The sequence below is a fragment of the Natrix helvetica genome (assembly GCF_964273705.1).
Source record: "Natrix helvetica genome assembly, chromosome: 2".
NCBI lineage: Eukaryota > Metazoa > Chordata > Lepidosauria > Squamata > Natricidae > Natrix > Natrix helvetica.
In genome coordinates, this window is record NC_138552.1 from 217,729,235 (window position 1) to 217,752,800 (window position 23,566).

Consider the following 23,566-nt stretch of genomic DNA (forward strand, 5'->3'; position numbering starts at 1 on the left):
TACTAATAGGATAATGCAACTTTTCTCTGCCAGAAAAATTAAATTATATCTAACAGAAGTGAAATGGAATTACTCTGAATCACTTTCTTATACTTCCACCTTTTCCTGGGCTCAAGCATCTCTTCTGTTACGACTCTGTTTTTTTTCTCTCTTAACTGACTTGCTGCATCCTTTGTGTCCCAAAGATCTATTAACATGCCATCACACAATGTCTGGAGACTGTGGGAGTCTGAGAGGGAACAAACAAGCCAAGACTCAACCCTAGACTATCAAAAGGCTATGGGTTCTGGGTCTACCCATTTCTGGATGGAGCTGCACTACACCAGAAGGAGTTAGTATACAATATGGGGATTTTGCTAGCTGGAAGAGCAGCCAGTAACTATGGCTAGGAGGGCCTTTGCACCAATCCATTTTGTACCCCAATTATGTCCATTCCTGGATTGGATGGTCCTACTCATAGTCACCCATGCCTTGGTAACTTTCCATCTGGCGTATTGCAGTGTGTTCTACATGGAGCTGTCCATGAAGACCAGTCAAGCTTTAGTTGTTCCAAAATGTGACAGTGCAATTAGCTACATGTGTTTATTATGCCCATGCCACACCATTACTCTAAAAGCTGCACTGGTTACCAGTGGGCTTCTGGGTCACACATAAAGCTTTTCATGGCACAGGTACTGCTTATTTCTTTGATTACATCTCTCCCCCCCCCCTCTTATATACGTCAACAATGCTGACATGCTTCAGTTCCGAACGACCAAAGCCATTTTATGGGACTCAGAAGCTGTGCCTCATCTATTGGTAGTACCTGCCCTATGGAATAACCTGCACCTCGCCCCTGAAGTTTGGTTGACCCCCATCCCTCCTTGAATGATTTTTCCACCAATTTAGCAATCAGAATTTACATTAGTCTGCTGTAAATTTAAGTTGTATATCCAATCTTTGGCATAATATCTATTACTGTAATATTATTTTGTCATTTCTCTTGCAATGGATGTTTTTAACCCTTGATAGCCTGCCTTGGTAGCAACTCTTTGCATGTCCCCCTCACTATCTCCCCCACCCTCTCTGTTTAAAGGACATAAACAATGTTCATGGAACATATCTGCAATATATTATCTGTTATTTTGAATTAAATGAACATTTAATGTTTCATAATAACAAAAACATATCACATTGTTTTAAGGACTTTTCAATTTAAACAAGAACTAGTCAATACAAGAATATTCGTACTTGCTTTAATATACTTAGGATTACAATTAGAAGCTTCATTTACCAGAATTCTCCATCATCTAATGCTGTATGATGTAGCTGCTGTTTCTCTGATGGGCTGAGGAAATCCCACTCAGAGGAGCTTCAAAAGAAAGGATCATCATCATCATCATCATCATCATCATCTAATTAATTGCAAACACCCCAAAATATGTACGTATGTTCTAGAACAGGGCTGTCAAATTCCTGGCACATGGGCTGGATGCGTCACACGCTGGCCACACCCATGCCCGGTTTAGCGAAGGGGGGAAAAGTCCTGATACGTCACTTGAGGCTGTCATGACAATGTGAGTTTGACACCCCTGTTCTAGAAACATGGATAAAACGCTGGTTATATTTTTTTGTTTTCCCTTTTTGTTTTGCTTTGTTTTTTTGCCTGAGAAGACTTTTGTTGCCCTAAGACCTTCAGTAGCTTGGAGTGGAGCCTACGTGAATGATATCTTTTGCACTCTAATGGTCTGCTGGAAGGCAAGCATTGATTTCTCCATACTGTCCCCTGCTTATTCTATGCAATTGCCCAGGCGATGACTTTGAACTTATTTACAAGAAGTGGAAATGGGGTCATAAGGATCTATCTTTACTTGCAATTGAAAAGGCGTTCATAAATGCAGTCTTTCCCTCCATCAATCAATCAATCGATTTAATCATTTGACAAAATTCAATATGGTAGGATTTTGAGTGGCATGCTCTTCTTTCTTGCCATAAAAATATTAAAATAATAGACAGGGCATCAAAACAGTAGGACTATAATAGCAGAAAGAAGAACCATAACATCATGTGCAATCCAGAATGGGGGGCTTTCAAACTCATTCCTTCTAAAAACGGTGGCACTGGAAATGTACTGGTACTCCAGAACCTAAAATCACAATTGGAACCAGAATTCCTGTTACCAAGCAAGGAGATTGGTAAGTGAGTCATGGCCAATTTTATGACCTTTTTGTCACAGTTGTTAAGTGAATCACGGGGTTAGTAAGTGAATCCAGCTTCCCCCATTGACTTGTCGGAAGCTGGCTCAGAGGGCCACACATGGCAATCACGTGACCCCGGGAGCCTGCAACGATAATAAACACATGCCGGTTGCTAAGCAACCAAATGTTGATCACATGACTGTGGGGAAGCTATGATGGTCAAAAGTGCAAGGAGCGGTTATAAGTCACTTTTTTTTCAATGCCATTGCAACTTCAAACAGTCGCTAAACAAATAGTTGTAAGCTGAGGACTACTTTGTTTCCTTATTTTTCGGATATAAATAAATCCCATTCTTTTGTAAGGTTTTTAAACTTGTTTTTCTGAATTTCAGATATTTAATATTTAAACAATGAACTGAGGGATATTTTTATACCCATGGCCATAATGAACATTTTTTGAGTATGATGATTACATTGTTGATACTTTGGCTTTCTGGGTATTCTTTTATAACATGATTATAAATTCCTTGAACAGAAAATACTAACTTGTCACTCCAGGCACCATTCCATTCCACTTGACCCCATGGATTCCGTACTCGAATGAGCCTCACTGTTTGCCCTTGGTAATTGACCTATTAAGAACCAAAGCCAGTGAGGGCTGAAAAAAACTAAAACAACTCTCCATTTAAAAAAATATAAACCCCTGCCCTTCAACTGCTTAACTTAAATAAGATCTACTAAAAACAGTAATCTTATTGCATAAATTATTTCGCCTGATTTGAAAGTCAACTGCAGTTTTTATGGTCACCTCAGCCTCGGAACAGCATATGAACAGATCGGGCTATGCATATTTTTTAATGTACAATTTGATGGGTGATAATGAAATTAATTTCTGATTAGCATTGCCACGTTTAATTCATTATTCAACTATTTGACCTTTTAGATGAACATTGTTAAATGAGCAGTAGAGAACCACAGGACATTTATGCTACGATGCATCTCCTCTCCTATTAATCGATTCCCACTTTAAAATAAATTAAGAAGTATGCGAGTGAAAAAAAGCCGATGTAACTCCCTCCGCACTGCATACGCACGGATGTATAAATACACTCTCTCTCTCTCTCTCTCTCTCTCTCGCACACACACACCCAAATCTCATGAGCAGAAGCGGTAACAGGATAAGGCGGAAAGACAAGAGGTTGAACTGATTTGAGGACTTGCTGTTGTGAGAACATACAAGAACATAAGAAACTGCTTCTGAGTGCTCAGAAGACCTCAGGAGTGACTGATGCATTAAAAGTTGTTTTTCAACTTTTCCAAATTCAAGCAGTGTGGTCTTCTAGATATTGGAGTCCACACATCTTAAAGTTGTGGCAGTTAGAACATAGAATAATAGAGTTGGAAGGGATCTCTTGAGGTCTGGTTCAACCTCCTGCTCAAGCAGGAGATCCTATAATACCATTTCACACAATCGTTGTCCAGTCTCCTTTCGAAACCCTTCAATGATGGAGCACCCACAACTTCTGGAGGCAAGCTATTCCCTTGGTTAATTGCTCTCACCGTTAGGAAATTTCTCCTTAGTTCTAGGTTGCTGCTCTCCTTGGTTGGTTTCCATCCATTGTTTATTATCTTGCCTTTCGGTGCTTTGAAAAATAGTTTGACCCCCTTGTTTTTGTAGAAACCCCTCAAATATTGGAACACTGCTATCATGTCCCCCCACCCCTAGTCCTACTTTTCATTAGATTAGATTTACCCAGTTCCTGTAACTCTTCAAAACATTGCATTAAATGACTGTATAGGCCACTTGCTTTTACAAACTGCACTATGGAGTAGCCTGGAGTAGAATCTTGTCCCCATCTGTCGTCTAATAAACATGCTGCCATATCTTACCAGTGCAACAAAATATCTTTTATTCTAACACATCTGATCTGAGAATGGAATTAGCAAGCAAGTTCTGTTTCCAAACCTTGATTTTCTTCCCATTGTGTTTAAGGTTGCCATACCGGAGTGCAAAAGATGGCACTAGAGAGCAACATATTTTTCTAAATTACTTTGCTGCCATTTAGTGCTGGTGTGGGTTTCTACAGTTCAGATATGGTAGCCGGAATCTAACTGGGATTATTAGATTATTTTCTAGCCATCTACTTTCTGGTGAGAAATATCACAATAAGAAGGTGCTTACCTCATCAATACCAGTTACTGAGTATGCATGACCTTTTATGAGACCACTTGGGGTTCGAGCTTCTGACTCAGCCGCATTGCTGATCTAAATAAAGGAATTTTTTTTAAAAAAACCAACCCTTTTGCTTTATTGAAATCATACTTGTTTTTCTAAGTATATGCAGGAATGTGTGGCACCTCTTAGAAATAAGATAACCTCTGGAATAGAATATGAAGAAAAAGTTAGCATCTCCATCTTATGTTGTTAAAAGGACACTTAATTATAGTACCACACTGTGCCCAAGTTGAAACCCAGCATTGCATGTACAGACTTCCACTTATCTCTTTTCTCATTTTTCCTGCAACATTCCCATTCCCAACTTTGTTTTGCAAGATTCCCAATCCCAAGCTGCAGAAGAGACTACTAATGGAAGGGTTTTATTGCAAACAATTTCCAATGCTTGGCTGTGAGAAATGAAAACCCCTGTTCCACTCTGAATCCATCTTGAGCAGGGGTGTCAAACTCAAGGCCCATGGGCAGATCCAATCCACAGTGTGCTTAGATCTAGCCTATGGGGCCATCCTGGAAACAGCAAAGGATCAGCCCGTGTTATCTCTGGCAGTGAAAACGGGCTCCCAAGCTCCATTTTTGGCTGCAATGGCCTCCTGCAATCCTCTGCCAGCAAAAACGGAGTTCGGGAGCCTGTTTTCACTGGCAGAGTTCTCGGGCCACCACAGGAGCCCCCAATACGAATGAATCGAGCTGGCCACGCCCACTATGGCCATGCCCACTCCGCCCCCCCCAAGGTCAAACACAGCCCTGATGTGGCCCTCAATGAAATTGAGTTTGACACCCTGATCTAGAGCCCATTTCTCACTCTGAGCCTTAATTTTCTCAGAGAATCTGTGTAAGTTTTAGGGTGTGTTTCTGAGCTGCCCGTAGGATGAGCAAGGTATAAACTGTGGTTGTTGTGAATCAATTTATAAGTGGATTGGATTGAGAAAGAGAATAGAAATGGTTTCAGTTCAATAATAATGAGACCATCAATGAAAGAGTCAATTAATTTTCTCACAAAGCCACGGGTGCAATTCCCAGGGGCTACCAAATGTGACTGTATTGAATCGTGTGATAGAAAGGGGGAAATGATTACATTCTTGATCACTGAGCACTCACATGATTGCATTTATCGGAAAGAAATACAAATCTGAATGTAAGATTACTTGGACAAGAACGATTAGACAGGAAAAAATCTTAGCTGCCCCCAGGATGATTAAACAGGAAAAAAAACCCTCAGCTACCTCCATTAATATTTTTTAAGGAATCTAAGATGACATGTCCACCTTAAAAGTAGATTATTTGGGAAATAGCTTATTGTTATCTGAGGAAAATTCGGTACTGTATCTATGGTTATTTTTAATTCACTGTAAGGGCAAAAAGAATGAAAAAGATTGATTCTACTCACTACTTTGAGGCATATGCTCCCTGGTGTGCAACTGAAAGACGATACATGGCTTTTTATTTGAAGGCGTGTGGTATACTGCTCTCACAAATGCTCATACAATAATTCCCACTAAAATAACTAGGATTTCCTACATACTAACATGGTAGGGCACAGTGTGTATTGTTTAAATTATTGACACTTTCACATTTAGATTCAGTTAATGTTAGAAAAAAAATATGGAATGAACAAAACAGCCAGTGATCTGGCTAACATTTTGTCACGATTCTACATTGTCATCAAAACATTTTCTACTTAGAATTATGTGGAAACTTGACAAAGTGAGTTTTCAGCTTTTTTCCCAAGCACAGCCTGTGAGAAATCAAGGGTTCCTGCCGCTGGGTTCTTAAAATATCTGGAGCACAAACAATACTGCCTCCAGGCTAAATTAAGTCATGGTTTATCCAGTTCAGCTCAGAATCTCAGTTCAGCTCAGCAGGAGAGATTAATTGAATACAAACCTCAGTTCCATGATTTAATAAGAGACATTCTAGGAAAGATTCTCCAGAGGGATAGGGTAAAGAAGCTGAAAATTGCATCATCATTATCTAGTGGTGCTTTGTTTAACATTAGGGCTGATTTGCCAACCCAGTGTTTTCCAGAAAATGCCAGTTTAGGAAAGGATAAATATTGGCTGGCAATTTGGAAGAATCATGTAGAGAAAAAAAATATGTGAAGAGTGCCATTTTTTACAAATGGGACCTCAATTAATCAAAGACACATGCTCAAGGGAATGTCCCATAACAATATTCCAAAATGAATTCCTACATATTAGCAACATTCCCTGATAATATATTCCATAAGCAGCCATCTAAAGCTCTCCACAAAATTTGTATTACATACGATGGCTGGAATTGACTGGAATTATCCAAAGCCACTTGAGGACACCATATTCCTGTTCTGTGCCCTATTCTGTATCACATGTTCAGTTGCTTTGGGGCATAAAAAACCTGAGGAAATATCCTGTCAGAAAACTCAAACTCACAATGATACTTCTACTTACATCAATAGAACAGCCCACCAGTGAGCCTCTTTGAAGTGCCCTCTGTAAGAGTTCATATAAATTTTTTGGAGCCTTTTTAACTTCAAATGTTTCTCCAACTCCCCCAGTGAAGTCTTCCATGGCTTCAATTGAACTTCCTCCTTTTAGAGCTTCATAACTTCCATTCAACCTGAGATTGTCAGAGAAATATACATACATAAAGAAATGAGGTCATGTCCATCTTACTTCAAACATGTTCAGGTGCCATGTAAATTTCCTGTTGTGGCTCATGACATGTAGAAACATCTATGGGACTTACATGGCATTAAAAAAAAATCAAAATATCACCTACTTAAACTATTAGTGTTGTAAATCAAATTCAAGAATAGCAAAACTCTGACATTTTGTGCAGCTTTTCCTATGACTTGTTTGGCTTCCCTTGAAATCTCGCAAATATTTTGGCTAACTTATTTCAGTTGATGAGAACTTTCAAACTTATTTGAAATTTCACTTTAGCCCACAACAAAAAAAGCAAGTTGAATGTAAAATTTAAAAACCTAAAGTTAAATTTATGCAGCATACAAAAGTAATGATAAACAAATAAACGAACAAGTTTGATCAACTCACTCTATGATCAAAACCCACATAATACAATATTTATAAAACTGGGATTGCAAATCAAAGACTATAAATCATGACAAGTGTGGAAACAAAATAGAAGATGAAGATCAAGTTATCTACATACTTGGCATAGGCTTTTTCCAACAATGCACTCCAGAATTCATTGAGTTCAGCTGAGTGCAGAAAAACCAAGCGGTCTTTGAAAGTGGGCAAGCGGTCATCAATAACAACATCCAGCCATTCATTGTACTGCCAAAACTATTTCGGTAAAGACAGATAGAGAATCATTTAATAATGGTAATAAGCCAGGGAAAAATTGAAGTAGGACCAGGAAGTTCCAATACTGCTTTAGGCCTTGGAAGTAAAGGCTACAAGAAGCTTTTAATTTTATGGATGAGGTGGAACAGCATTGAGAAAGGATAGCATCTCTCAGCTCTCAAAACAAAATTCATGCATTTGATAGATGCAAAAGCTTATAATCTAAATACATGCTGCAAGATTCATGCTCTTGTAATTTAATGAAACAAAAATTTTAAAATGTCTATGGAGAGTCCCAGTCATTCAGGTCATGGTTGTCCCAAAGGTGCTTTTTCAAGAGGCAACTTCTTCTTCTTCCTTCCATTCCCCACCATCCTGTCAGAGCTGAAAAAGCTTCTTAGATGAGAAGCGAAATGTCTTCAAAGAAAAAACAGAAAGTCCAGTTGCCTCTTGAAAAAGCACCTTTGGGACAAAATTTTAAAAAGTGAAGGTGGTGGCCATGGGTTCATTCCAGGAAAATGGTTCTAGTCCCCATCAACCTGATTTATCTCCCAGGATTGATGCTTAGGGAAAAAAATGGGGGGAGGGAACATTATGTACACTTACTTGAGGTCTAGAAAAATAGGATATGAATCTAATAAATAATCAGATATATTTCATTCTAGGTTTGATTTCTGATCTAGGTATGCAACAAATATTGTCAGATAGTGAAACTATTGCAAAATAAATCTCAAAGAGAAGACTGTCAAAATTCTGACCTGTTAGAGATAATAAAATGGCAGAAAGCTCATATGTTTTCCAGATGTGCCTGACTCACAGTTTCCAGCCACATCAAATAGCAGAATTAAATATGAGGAATCCTGACAGCTGTAATTTAATAACATGGATTTCCCAGTTCCCAGGAAATTCAACATTCATTTATTCATGCAAGAGTGTGTGGAGGGGTTACCTGAAAATGAAATATTCCGGCATAATCTGAGCCAAAATCTTGATTTTGTGGTATAACTCTGGCTAGTACTTTTTCATTGAGGGTAAGAGATGCTATAGCTGCTAATAGCCAACAATCACCTGAAAAATTATATGGAAGAATATACAGGTTATACTTTTGATCTAATGTAAATAAGATAAATATTCCCTACTAAATAATTTCTTGTTTTGCTTGGAACTCGTAGCTGCAATTCCAAAAGGAAATCAACTCAGATTCTCCTTTGGAAGGACAGATATTGAAGCTGAAGTTCCAATATGTTGACCACCAAAGCAGAATAGACGACTCATTGGAAAAGACCCTGATGCTATGAAAGACTGAAGGCAAAAGGAGAAGGAGACAGCAGAGGATGAGATGGTTAGATAGTGTCATCAACACAGTGCACATGGGAAGACTCTGGGAAAAAAATGGAAGGCAGGGGGCCTGGAGTGTTATGTATGGACCATGTGGTTAGGGTTAGGGTTAGACATGACTTAATGACTGAACAATAACAACTTAATTCTAATCTGGTAGTTGCACATTTCAAGGGCATCTTAGCTGTTTTGGTTCATTTGCAAAATGGAGAGATGGTATGATATAGTTAGTAAGGTGTTGGACTAGGATAGAAAGACTCATATTCCAGTCTATCATCAGCCATGGAAATTCACTGGATTATTTTGGGCTAATCTCTCTCTCTCTTTCTCTCTCTCTCTCTTTCTTTCTCTCTCTCTCTCTCAGACCAATCTATCTCACTAAGTTGTTGGGAAAATAGCAAGAGAATGTGCTACCCATGCTGCTTTGAACTCCTGTGTGAAAGGTGGGATATCAATCAATAAATGTTGCATAATATAGCAAAGAAGATTTAAAAATCAGTTTGCATCTTATTTTGGCTTCTATCTTCATCTTTACTACACAGGAATGAATTCAATAAAACTGGTTCCTGATACATTGGACTGAACGGCTTTTTTTCTTCTTTGAGGGGGTCTCCTTTTATTTATAAACTTCAGATTCTGCCAGTCATCTTTGTTGCACAGTAGAGGAATTATGTTCTAAAGCAATTAAAGCACTCATAAATACAAAATGTTTCTCACTAGGTGAAAAGAGAAAATTAAGTAATCTACTCAGTGTCTGCATAAGTGACTTATTGCTGAATGTGACTGTTGAAGTGCAAACATTGCCTTGGGCCTTTTTAATGGAATCCTGCATTTAGCAGATAATGAGATTAGATGACGACTAAGATCCCTTTCCGTTTTAAATTTCTTGGATTCTATCGGATGTGTGCATGTGGTGCTTCAAATGGCTCTGTCCCATACTTGATTAACAATGTTTTCCTCATAATCAGTTCAGGGGTGGGTTCCTGTCAGCATTCCTACTGGTTCGGAGCCTGAAAAATTTTGATCCACACGTGTGCACATTTGCATTTAAAAAGGTCTGCGCATGCGCACAACATTAAAAAAGGGAAAAAATACATTTTTTTCAATGAAGATTGTTCTGCACATGTGCAGAACAGAAAACCAAGATGGCGCCGCCGAGGATAGACCCGGTACGGTCACATGTCTGGCCGAGTTACTACCTATTTGGTGGAACCGATCTAAACCACCTCTGAATCAGTTGTTTCCCTTAGTCAGTCAGTTGAACATCTGATTTGATAAGAAGAGAGATGCATATTGGCCCTTCTTTCTCTTCCCATACCTCCATTTCTTCAGCTGTGTATCTGAAGGAGACTTTCAGTGCAAACTTCATTAGGTTTTGGGAAACACAAGTCATCCTGTGTTCATCTAGCCTTCAGATTTCCAGTTGAACATAGGAAGATTAGAATGAGTGAGGTACCTGAATCTATCCACTAGGAAGCCTCCACACATTTTACACAGTATCTTAACAGGACCATCTAATACCTTGTAACAAAGAGGGCAAAAACCATTCCAGTGGAAAAATACTCACCAAGGTCTCCTTGACAAATGTCAGTTCTTGTGGCTCCTCCAAGAATAAACTGCGGGTCTTTAACGATTTCCTTGAAGAAGATAGGAAAACAAGACCAGTGACCTGATTAGAAGATAGTCTGCTGTGACCTTCTCATAATTTTACATCGCTTCTCTCCGGAGGCAGTTTGACAATTAACAAATGTGAACTTTCTGTCAATGCCACAATGTACAGTTTATTCATCTGACCTTATTATGGTATTATGAAATTGCTGAAGAAAAGATACGTGTTCCTCTTTTGCCGAGGAAATTGGGAAAAAAAGACCGTCTCTCTTCCCCCCCCCCAAATTATCAGATTTTCTACTGGGCGTATCACCAACTGTTCTTTGGTGAAGGGGATACATCAGTGGTGGGTTTCAGATCCCGTTCCAACTGGTACGGTTGGAATGGGCCCGGTGGCATCCACATGGATGCGGCAGCATGCGCATGCGTCTTAGTGCCTCCGCAAGCCTCTGCGACACTCCAGCTGCTCTGCAGAGCATCGCGCAGGCGCTGTATGCGCCATGCACATGTGCGGAAGCGTGGAAGCCTTAAAAGACAGGTTAGGAGGTCGGGTGGGCAGGTGGGCCCTCCGGAGCACCGTACTGGAACATCATTCAGTGCTCCGGGCAGGTTCCGGTATGCCCATACTGGGGTGTATCGCCTGCCACCCACCACTGGGATATATGTGGTGCAGGAATTTCAGGTAGTCCTTGACTTATGATAGTTTGTTTAGTGACCATCCGAAGTTACAATGACACTGGAAAAAGTGGCTTATGACTGTTTTTCATACTTATGACTGTTGCAGCATTCCCATGCTCACATGATCAAAATTCAGGCAATTGGCAACTGACTCATTTTTATGATGGTTACACTGTCCTGGTATTATGTGGCTGCCTTTTGAGACCTTCTGACAAGCAAACTCAAAATGAAGCCAGATCACCTAAGGCAGAAGCCCACCCTGGTTTCATGTCAAAGTGCAGCAATAGATGCAGACTGATGGCTACATTTCATACCAAAGCAAACAGCCTAACTCAGATCACAAGGTGCTTCATCTGTCCTTAATGCAGTGCTTCTCAATTATTTTCTGTCATGCCCCCCCTAGGAAGAAGAAAACATTTCGCGCCCCCCGCGCAACTGTAAATAGTATCATTTGTCTATAAAATTGTTATAAGTACACCTCTGCATAACACTGTATCCTTATTAACGTATAAGAGAATAAAAAAAGAAAGAAATGTGGATCAATTTAAAACAAATAATAGCTTTATTAACTGTAGCAGAAAAGATTTAAAGGAGCACAGGATTTAAAGGAACACAATATTAAAAAAAACTTTAACCTGCAAAACAAAAATATATAAAATAATTTGAGCTGAGCCCCCCTTTATGGAGCCTCGCGCCCCCCTGGGGGGCCCGCCCCACTATTTGAGAAGCACTGCCTTAATGGAAGCTAAATGCCCCTCACTCTCTTAGGGAACATAGTAAAAGGGTTCTGTCTTATATCCCAGACAAGACAGCTTCTAAAACAGTGTTTCTCAACCTTGGCGACTTTAAGTCCTGTGGATTTCAACTCCCAGAATTCCCCAGCCAGCTGCTGACTGGGGGATTCTGGGAGTTGAAGTCCACAGGACTTAAAGTCGCCAAGGTTGAGAAACACTGTTCTAAAATAAGAGGTTGAAGAGCAAGTCTTTGAATGCAGTTCTTTCGAATGGTTATTTCCTTAATTAATAAAATAATGTACATTTTACCCAATGCATTTAAATAGAGAAAGTTGAAAGTAGGTATATACACCATTCCAGGAATACAGACATATGCAGAGAACAATTTGGTATGCAAAAACAGTAACTCATAGATGAAGCTAGGAAGTGAAGTCAGGGTATTCCTTTTAATATAACCCTTTCCTTAAACAATTGTCTCAGTCTTTCCCAATTTCACACTTCACAGATATATTGTACAATTCCCACAATTTCTATGATGTTGACATAGAATTCTGGGAACGAAGTCTAATCATGGGACACGAAGAGACAATTTGTAGGGAAAGGCTGCTTTCTCACAGGCCATGCATGTTGATGAATTTCTAAAAACCCTGTCCATATGAACTGCTTAGAAGCTACTGTTGACATGATGAGCAAAGACAGAGGACAGAGAAAGCAAGACTGAAAATGCCAAGAGATGTTTCTGCAGACAGAGGCTAACAGAGGAACATGCTTCTACAGCAAAACCTCCTTCCTGATAGATGATCAGGAAGTCACTTATGATATCTACCCAACAGATACGATTGGGAAATGATGACTGGCATCAAGGCAGTTGTTGCAAGGCTTGCAATAACTATGGGTAGTTTAAAAATTCAGTATTGGTAAGGACCTGCTTGTTCCTTTCCTCTCTCCCTTGTTCCAAACATTTCGCATGCTTCAGAGGAAATATCTCAGAACGGATGACCTGGTTACCACTATCGCTGCCTTTCTACCATGTCATGATTAGTGAGAACAAAAGACACGTTGTCACCAGCACCACCAGCATATTCAACCCTGTGGTCTTGCAGTTTCTGTGATAGACTGATGCATTGATTCACCCATAGAACATTGTCGCATGGCAAACACAGGCAGCCCAGTGGAATGATGTAGGCCACTGAGTTCAAAGGCTGCTCAATCCATGAATTCAAATGACAACATCACAACCACAAGGCTCAGGATAAAGAAGGGATTCTTTGGTGACACTTATTTTGTATTTTTATAGTGTCTACCATAAGGATTTGTGGGGAAGCAATGGACAGACTGTTAAGTAGTTTCCGTTAACAGGGACATGAAAACAAATCCTCTGTGCTGAAAGAACCAAGTGAGGAAAAGAATAACTCTGCTTTGACAAAATGGTGCCATCCATCCATTATGTATACATCCATGCATCCAAAGCAGGAGGTGAATTTAAGTGCCCATAATTTGTTAGTTGCTTGCTATTAATCAGGGAGAGAGGTAAAAAGTTCACTCCATCAAAATGTATCTCATTTGGAGGAGGAGCCAACATCTCGACGATATGATGCGGTCTCGTTTTTCCAGACTGCAGCCGATACTTTTGCCACTGGGTGGTTCAATCGGACCTAAACCATCCCCCAGAGACGGTGAACAGGAAGAATACATCTTGCTGATCTCAGGGACATTGCAAAGTCCCTGATTGATCCAAGAGAAGTTCTTCAAGCCGGCGACAAAAAATCCAGTCATTAGGCTGATGAAGTCGGGGTGGCTCCAAAACAGAAGGATACAGAAAGAGAAAGTGTATCCAGTTGGTGAAGAATTTTTACTGTTTTAAAAGAGACTGCCTATAAAAAACTTAAAACTAATTTAAATTGGAGAACAGAAGAAGTGGAATTAAGTTTGGAATGGGTTATCTTACTTTTTAAATGCTATGTTCATGGATGGAATTTATGCAAGCCTTTTAAAATGAATGGATTAAGTTTTCTTCTATTTTTTTTCTTTTATTATTCTTTGTAACCTATGGACTAAAATTCTCCTCTTTCATTACTGTGGGTGTTCTTCTAACTCATTCAAGAATCAGACTTTTTTAAAACTTGAAATACAAAAAAGATACAAAAAGAAACAAAGAAAATTGCAACAACAACACTGCTACTCGGAAGCTGGAGGTTTGTGTATTGGAAACGAAACTCTTTTATTTTTCTCACTGATTATCCTGGCTTGGCACTCCAAGGTCTCACTGCTTGTTTATAGAGAGTGATAAGAAGAAAAGCATACATATGTCCCTTTGAAGTATATCTTTAACCAGAGAAAAGTGAAAATAGAACTTTATTGTGAATCTATGATTAATCTTGTTAAAACTTTCCAAGCTAGAGCAGCAGCGTTTGTTAGCTGGAGATAATGGCACAATTTCAACCGCATAAAGAAACTTTAAGTCTGCAAAAGGAATTCTTAGAAATTCAGAAATTATCAAACACATTTCAGAGGATAGAGAAGTTGGAAGACTTAGAGCATCTAACAGTTTGATAATGATAATAATGCATACAATGTGTAGTGTTATGATAAGTAATACTTGGATATGAATATTGAATGGTACCCATGAAAGGAAGATTAGAAATCCTTTTGGATTATATATAAAGGTTAATAAAAAAGAACTAAGTTAGATTCAGCTAAGTTTTGATTATTGGGGTGGGAAATGCTATGATAATGGATAGAGTTAAATGAAGGAGGGATAATGATAACAATGTATATATATGTATGGGTACAACATAAGGAAATTGGATGTAAATTGTAAACAGTGATTTGGAAAGGAGGATTAGAAATTTTTGTTACTAAATATTATTGATGTTTAGTCAGAATAGGCCATAAGGATATAGTGTTATTGGAGGATATTAGAAATAACAAATGAAATATCAGTATGTGGTCAGGTTTTAAATCCTGGTACATTTTATGATGAAGGATGTTTAAACAATTATAGTCAAATGAAAATGGAGGTATGATGATGGTAACATATATAAATATCTGAGTTAAAATACTTGAGTTAATATGAATTATGTTTGTTGACTGTGGAAGAGATGCACGAAAGCCTTTTTGTAACCAACTGATACACTTTCTACAGTATGTAAAGGAGGATGTGTCGTGTTTGTTTTGAAAATAAAAAATAAAAAAAATATTTTAAAAAGTGTATCCCCTTCCTGCCTTTTAACTAGAAAGTAACACTTGATTTCAGGTCCTCAAATTCTATGAATTCTGAGTTCTGGGACCGGCTTTATACAAGGCCATCTTAACAGCATAATGGACCCTGGGAAAAGCAGTGTACTGGGCCCCTATGACAACCATTCACAGGAATAAAAATGCAAATGGTTGATAAAAGTAAACACATATTTATTTTATTGGCATGTCCAACAAAATCGGTGTTGAAACATTAAAAGCATGCTGTGCAGCAACAACTAATCAACATGATAAACATTTGAACAATGCACGAGGATTGAAAAACACAATGATATTAAGTAAGCCATACAGTTGCTGTATTTATATGATACAAGGTGCATTGAAGGGTTAACATACACAGATTAGTATGGGGCCCCTATGCTCGTGGGGCCCATGGGCAAGTGCCCATCAGGCCCATGTGTTAAGACAGCCCTGGTTTTATATCAGCACAGTACACTGCAGAATACTTGCATGCACAGGAAAATCTGATTGAAGCCAAAGACGTAAAATCTATATGGCAATGAGTAGGCATATTTATTGGACAAGAACTGTAGTTGATGGGCAACCAACAGAGTGGCTTACATAATACATGAAAAGTAGGAGACAACATTAATAATAAATATGCCAGCACATTAATGTAAAGCAAAAACAAAAACAAAACAGCATGAGCTTTTTGAAAACATATTTGCAATGTTTAAGAATAGGAGACAAAAGAAATCTTGAAATTCAAGAGTTCACATTCTTATAAAAACAGCTAAACTAAAAGTATCAAAGCAATCCCCCCCAAAATAGACAGCAAAGAAGGCCAATATTTCTTCGGTGAAGTCTGACAATCCAGGTTAACTTTTTCCACCTTAATTATACTAGATGTTTTGGACAACTCTTCCCATAAGCCCTAGCCAGCCTTTTGCACAACCTACATTGGCTGAAATGTTAATCAAACACATTTGGAGAGAATCCGTTTGTGGAATGCTAACTGAAGGCCCAACGTTCCTACTTCTCATTTATACTTATGTGATAATATGTAGAGATATAACAAAGCAGAACAGTTCACATGGGAACAGAGGCTCGGAAAGAAATTGGCCATGAAACCTGTCAATTTTTGACTCAGACATCTGCCATGATGATGAGACTATGACTGAAGATAATATTGATGATCATTTCAAGCTGCTAAATCACAAGTAATTTAAGATGTATGTTAAGGACTACAAGAATCTTATACACATTTGAAAAATAACTTTTCCCTCTTTGGAAGAACAGCTAACTAAATTCTGAGGGTATGCCTTGATATCTAGGATAACTTTGTATTTCAAACTATATTAGGCATAGAGTTTGATTTCAATTGTGAACCATATTAGATTGCAATCAAATACAATGGAAATATCTAAAATTTGGGTTATAGGGTTCATATCTTAATTTGACATATAGATTAAAATTCAACAGGCACAACTGGACTTTGATTAGGAAATGGACATGACATAGATCATAACAATATAAGCTTCTAATATTGTATTAAAATATTTTAGTGTTATGAAAATTCCGATGTGTTGTATCAAGGCAATATACAAAAATATAGGAAAAAGCCATAAAACAGGCAATCACAAAGAGAAAGTCATGAAAATAAGAGAATTAAAATATCCTGTTTCTCCTATGAGATCAGAAGTTCAGAAGTTGACTCAACCTTCCATCCTTCCGAAGCGGGTAAAATGAGTATCCAGATTGTTGAGGGCAATATGCTGACTCCGTAAACCTGTTAGAGAGGGCTATAAAGCCTTGTAAAGTGGCTAGACCAAAAATCAACTCTGCAAGAAGGCTAAGACTGTTTTTATTGAGGGTGAGTATAATAACAGAATCTTGAAAATCTGATTGTTCTGTGCTTCCTCTCTTTTATACCTATGTGAATCAGGGAGCCTTCTCTCTGAGTAAACTTACATACAAACTGTCTTCTTGTTTTGGACTTAAGCTATGTTTACTCCTCAACATTTTGGAAACAGATCTGGCCAGCATGTTGGTTCTGGACATACAGGATTTTTGTTAGAAAAATGTTTTTCTATATGTTTTCAACTTGTTTATTACTTCTACATAATACTTGGAGTTAGTCTGAAGTTGGGTGGGCCCCTAACTCTTGGTAAATAAATAAAATGTACATTCTCATGTTCAGGAAGTAATAAGATATGTTTCTCTACCTGGTTTTTTTTGTCAACTCTACTCCTCCTTGTGGAGGCAAGGTTTAAAAAACAAGATAAAAATTAACAGGAATTTTATTTTTGTGGACTGCTCTGAGTCATATCCAGTGGCCGGCTTACACCTGATGTAAAATAAATAGACATAAAAGAGCACTACACCCATTCTTAGATCAGAAACTCAACATATATCTTTCTTAAACTTTTGGACTTCAACCTCTCAACTTCTTTCTGTTCTCAGATTAGCATTAACCTTACGTTGCCATGATAGAACCAGAGGTGGTATTCAGCAGGTTCTGATCAATTCTGGAGAACCGGTAGTGGAAATTTTAAGTAATGCCTCCTGAGTCCCAGCTGATCAGGAGAAAATGGGCATTTTGCAGTAACCTTTCTCTGGAGTGTGGAGGAAATGGAGAGTTTACAGTATCCTTCCCCTGCCACGCCCACAAAGCCACACCATGCCCACAAAGCCAGGCCCTCAGAACCTGTAGTAAAAACATTTGAATCCCACACTGGATAGAACCAAGTAAAATTTGTCATGACAATGTGATAAATGTAACAAAGGGAAATATTATCATGCTTAGAGTATATTTTTTAGAAGTATCGCTTGTTTTTATACAAAAGAAAGAGCAAAAGAAACAGCATCTCTCTCTATTCAATTTTCTGAAATGAATACTTGGAATGAAATAAGACAATTTATAACACACTTAAATACTTTTTAATGCTTTACTTAATATTCTTGTGCTGAGATAGCATACCACATTCATAAATTGGTATGAACTGGGCAAGTAATGCTATCATGACCTGGTTATTAAAGTGTGGATGGGGAGAAACTCTGTGACTGAATCAGAGTAAGATGGAGCGGTTGCTGGTTTTTTCCATTTTTTCCATTTCTGACTCTTAATGGGGCAACAGTCCCCCACCCCCAGATCAATTTGGTGTAAATTTGAGGTTCCTCTTGGACTCCTGCCTCCTGCTGGAAGACCAGGTCAGGAGAAGCATTGCACAAATCCATCTTATATTGTTGGACCCTATAGACACTCACGCCTTAGTTAGTTACCTCATTTTGGATAGCTGAAATGTGTTCTACATGGGGCTGCTGTTGAATACTATCTGGAAGCTGCAATTGGTTTGAAGTGAAGTGGTAGGTGCAGTTTTGGGTTCCCCATGAGTTACCCAGGTAACACCCTTGCTCCCTGTGCTACACTGGCTCCCAGTTGCTTTCCAGGCACATAATTCAAAGTGATGATTACCACCTTTAAAGTCCTACACGGCATAGGCCAGGTTACCTGTAGCCTGTCTCTCTTTGAGGTTATCTGCCCATCCCACTAGGATAGGGCATGTGCACCCAACGTCCCTTCCCTTAAATGTTGCCACCTGCTAGACCTTGGAAAAATGGCTTCTCAGTGACTGCCCCAGCCCTTTGGAACCTGAGATCTGAGAGATTCCTACCCTTTTAGCCTTCCAGAAGGCCATGAATACCTGGCTTCTCTCCCCCCTGCCAACATTGAGGTAGGATGCAGGATGAGCTGGGAGGCTGTTTGGTTGGCACCTGGCAGTGGAGGAAAGGAACCTTTGTTTTTAGGGATGCTTTTATGGATCATTAGCCACTAGAGTCACTAAATGAGTTGGGTAGTTATATCAGTCCAGTAAGTTTTGGAGTATAAGACGCATCAAGGTTTTGAAGAGGCAAATTAAAAAAAAAGTAGGTAGGTAGATAGAGGGATAGAGAAGGATAGAGAGAGAAATACAGTAGGTAGGTAGGGAGAGAGAGAGTAGGTAGGTAGATAGAGGGATATATATATATATATATATATATATATATATATATATATATATATATATATATATATATATATATATATATATATATATATATATATATATATATATATATATATATATATATATATATATATATATATATATATATATATATATATATATATATATATATATATATATATATATATAGAAATACAGTAGGTAGGGAGGGAGGGAGAGAGAGTAGGTAGGTAGGTAGGTAGAGGGACAGAGAGAGAGAGAGAGAGAAATACAGTAGGTAGGTAGGTAGCAGGGACCTGCGGTCAGGGGAGGCAGGGGAGGCAGAGCCTGACCTCTTTTCATGAAATAATAGTATATAATAATATATATATATTTCGTCCCATCCCTTTTACATTGCTCCCACTAAGTTCTGGTAAGGAGAAGAGCTTTTGGGGAGTGAAGAGGAAGAGGAGGGAGGAGGAGGAGGAGGAGGAGGAGGAGGAGGAGGAGGAGGAGGAGGAGGAGGAGGAGGAGGATGTGCGTGTGTGGGGCGGTGCCAGCTGGGCAACCGGCAGAGGCAGGAGGGTTCTCGGAAGAGCCAATAACCTTCCTGCCTCCGCTGTACTTTGCGCATTCCTCGCGACTGCAATAAACATCCAGAAGTGGCAGGGGCTGTTGGGCTGGAAGCCCAAACCCCATTAGCCACAAAAGCAGCTTCTGGACGTATATTGCAGTCGCGAGGAGCGCGCGAAGTCCAGCAGAGGCAGGAAGGTTCTCGTCGTTCCCCAGTTGCTTTTGTGGCTTTGTCATCCGGGAGCGCCGACAACATTTCTGCCTCCGCAGCTCCCAGGCGCGGCTGGACGGATGTAGCCAGAGTGACGCTGAGGCGGTCCGGGCGGACGAAAGAGCAAGCGAGCGAGCGATGGAGGATCAGGCTGCCTGATCCTCGGTCGCTGGCCCGCCGGACTGCCTCGGCGCCACTCTGGCTACCTCCGTCCGTCTGCGCCCGGGAGCTGCGGAGGCAGAAATGTTGTCGGCGCTCCCGGATGACAAAGCCACAAAAGCGACTGGGGAACGACGAGAACCTTCCTGCCTCTGCTGGACTTCGCGCGCTCCTCGCGACTGCAATATACGTCCAGAAGCGGCTTTTGTGGCTAATGGGGTTTGGGCTTCCAGCCCAACAGCCCCTGCCACTTCTGGATGTCTATTGCAGTCGCGAGGAGCGCGCAAAGTCCAGCAGAGGCAGGAAGGTTCTCATTGTTCCCCAGTCGCTTTCGAGGACTGTGGAGCGCGAGCCAGCGGAGCACGCTCAGGAAGGCGGGGAATGGGATCACGTGTGCTGGAGGCTGAGGCAGCCTCAGCCTCCAGCACACGTGGTCCCATTCCCCACCTTCCTGATGATGTCACCAGCCTCACCAGCCATAAACCTCACCGCACGTCACTGGTAGGTAGATAGAGGGATAGAGAGAGAGAGAAATACAATAGGTAGGAAGGGAGAGAGAGTTCGTAGGTAGGTAGGTAGGTAGATGTATTTATCCATGTGCTGGAGAAGGAAATCGCTGACAACCTGCAGCACCTAAGATTTGTTTCTGCTGGCACAGCACTTGATCAATGTAATTCTCATCAATCACTCTAACTAAAGAGCTTTCTGAAAGGAAAAAAAAGTTTTTTGTGAAAATGGGCCTATTTTTTTTCAAATAAAAGGTATGAATAGCCTTGGGGGATCTTGCAGAATGCTCCTTGGGGGCGGAGAGGGGGGCAAAACCGAGCAAAGAATGGCCTGTTTATTGCGAAAATGGGCCCGTTTTTTGACAAAAATAAATGCATGCATAGCCTTATGGAGGCTTATAGAGTGCTGCTGGAAGTTGGGGGAGCAAAAAACGGCCCATTTATTTGCTCATTTCTGCCCTCCCCAGCCCCCAGGCGCTCTCTGAAACCCTTCATAATGCTATGCAGGGCCATTTTGGTGAAGGGGGCGGGGCTTCAGGAGGCAAAAAAATGCTGGATTCGATGTATAAGATGCACCCAGATTTTCAGCCTCTTTTTTGAGGAAAAAAGGTGCGTCTTATACTCCAAAAATACGGTAAGTAAGTTGGTAGGCAGGCAGGCAGGTAGAAAGGCAAGCAAGCTAAGATATATGGTGGGACTCCCAAGTGGTTTTTTCCCCCCACCTCCTGCAAAGTGTTTCATAAGGGAGTAAAATATTCTATAAATAGAGTTTTAAACAACACAGTACACTCAAATAAAATACAATATTCTTGGAGGTTTGTTACGGTTACATAACAAACCGTAAGGTGGTTACGGTCGTTAAAAGTGTGATTCAAAGGTTTTTAATTTTTGTACCTAGAAGAATTACAAGCCATGAATCAAAAGTAATTGAAAAGTATTGAATACGGCATAGATTTACTCATGGAATGTGTAAAGAAATCACTTTGGTATGTTAACTAGGATGTATTATAAGGGTGTATTTTTCAAAAGTTACAATTTAGGTAAGATGTCCCCTTATTATAAATCATAGGGAGAATAAGACTGTGCTCTGAATCCAAATTGTACTTGAAGGAAGGAGAAAATGAAATTTCTTTTCACATGTATTCTCTACAACTTGCAATGGCCCCTTGGAGAAATAGTTATTTTATTCATCTGCATGAGGAATTCAGAGTGAATGACCCTATTCCCATTATAGCCTCACAATATTCCTGTGATATAATTTACAATTCAAGGTGCTAGTTGTCACCTTTAAAGCCCTTTATGGCTTAGGACCAAGTTGCCCGAGGGACCATCTTTATCCATATCCATTTAATTCAATCCAGCAAATCGGGCATGCTGCAGATCAGTAGTGGGATTCAAAAATTTTTATTACCGGTTCTGTGGGCATGGTTTGGTGGACATGGCATAGCTTGGTGGGCATGGCAGGGAAAGGATACTGTAAAATCTCCATTCCCTCCCTACTCCAGGGTAAGGATATTGCAAAATCCCCATTCCCTCCTGATCAGCTGGGACTCAGGAGGCAGAGAATAGATGGGGGTGGGGCCAGTCAGAGGTGATAGTTACCGGTTCTCTGAACTACTCAAAATTTCCGCTGCTGGTTCTCCAGAACTGGTCAGAACCTGCTGAATATCACCTCTGCTGCAGATCTTGTCAACTAAAGAGTGTCAATTGGAAGGAACTAGAAGGCTTGCTTTTTCTGCTGTAGCCCCTGCCTTACAGAATATTTTCCCTTCAGAGATTAGAATGGCCCCAACCCTGTTGCCCTTTCTCAAGGCTTTAAAACTTGGCTATGAATCCAGGCCTGGGACTCAGAACATGTAAAGGCCCTGTTGTTTGGCTTTACTTTTAGTTGATTAATTATTTTGGCTGGTGTTTGTCTTTATTTTCTGGATATCTTTACTGTTTATTGTTTTTAAGTGTTTTATAATTATAACTTTATAATCCATGAGAAAATCTATGCTGTGTTCAATAAATGAATTACTTTTGATTCATGTAAGCCGCCCAGAGTCATTTGGTTGAACTGTGCAGCTAGAAATTTGAATGAATGAATGAATGAATGAATGAATGAATGAATGAATGAATACAAAGAGATTTGGGGATTGATCCAAGATTGGGGTTGTGAGCATTAGGACTCAGAGGGATTTCCATTTTGAAGTTCTTCATAGACCTTAGAAGGAACATCTTCCACAAAAGACATGATGCTTGAAACAGTAGGCTGGTAGACTACCTGCAACCAAATAGGCACCCAACAAAACTAGTGTAAAATTCTAGTGTAACAATATTTATGTTTACTAAGCAAGCCACAGACATTTGAAATGCTAGTTGGGCATTACAACTTGAGAAGAGATTTGCTCATTGGTAGCATGACAACTTTGTTCCTCCATTATCCTTGCATTGGATAGTTAGAACCACAGAAATAACAATTGCAACCAGCCTGCCTTCCATAGAAGACCTGTCAATTGTGCAGGTCAGAAGGAGGGCTGAAAAAATATCTACAGATCCCCCCTCACATCCTGGACATAAATTGTTTCAACTCTTTCCCTTGGGACAGCATTATAGGATGCACAAAGAACCATTATTTTTTCCTCATGCCATCAGTCTCTTGAACACCTAATCCTCACATTATGTCTTATGTCTAAGCATGTTGTATGGCTCTATCATCATCATCATCATCATCATCATCATCATCATCATTATTATTATTATCATCATCATCTTTTCCATCTCCTTTACTACCCCCCTTTTATTGATATCATTATTATGATTAACCCTGTTGCTTTGCATGTACACTGAGAGCTTTTACACCAGAGACAAATTGGTCAAATAAACCTATTCTATTC

At 39.7% G+C, this 23,566-nt stretch overlaps 1 protein-coding gene across 1 annotated transcript in view; it reads right to left on the bottom strand.

Moving 5' to 3' along the window:
- The window catches only part of CAPN9 (calpain 9), a 41,881-nt gene that overhangs the window by 16,872 nt on the left and 1,443 nt on the right, over positions 1-23,566 (bottom strand). Inside the window, exons 3-9 of the mRNA XM_081944818.1 lie at positions 10,602-10,671; positions 8,646-8,764; positions 7,563-7,696; positions 6,839-7,007; positions 4,359-4,442; positions 2,723-2,808; positions 1,274-1,351 (exon numbers count right to left, since the gene is read on the bottom strand). Of these exons, the coding sequence (XP_081800944.1) occupies positions 1,274-1,351; positions 2,723-2,808; positions 4,359-4,442; positions 6,839-7,007; positions 7,563-7,696; positions 8,646-8,764; positions 10,602-10,671 (740 nt within the window). The remainder of the gene's footprint in view (positions 1-1,273; positions 1,352-2,722; positions 2,809-4,358; positions 4,443-6,838; positions 7,008-7,562; positions 7,697-8,645; positions 8,765-10,601; positions 10,672-23,566) is intronic.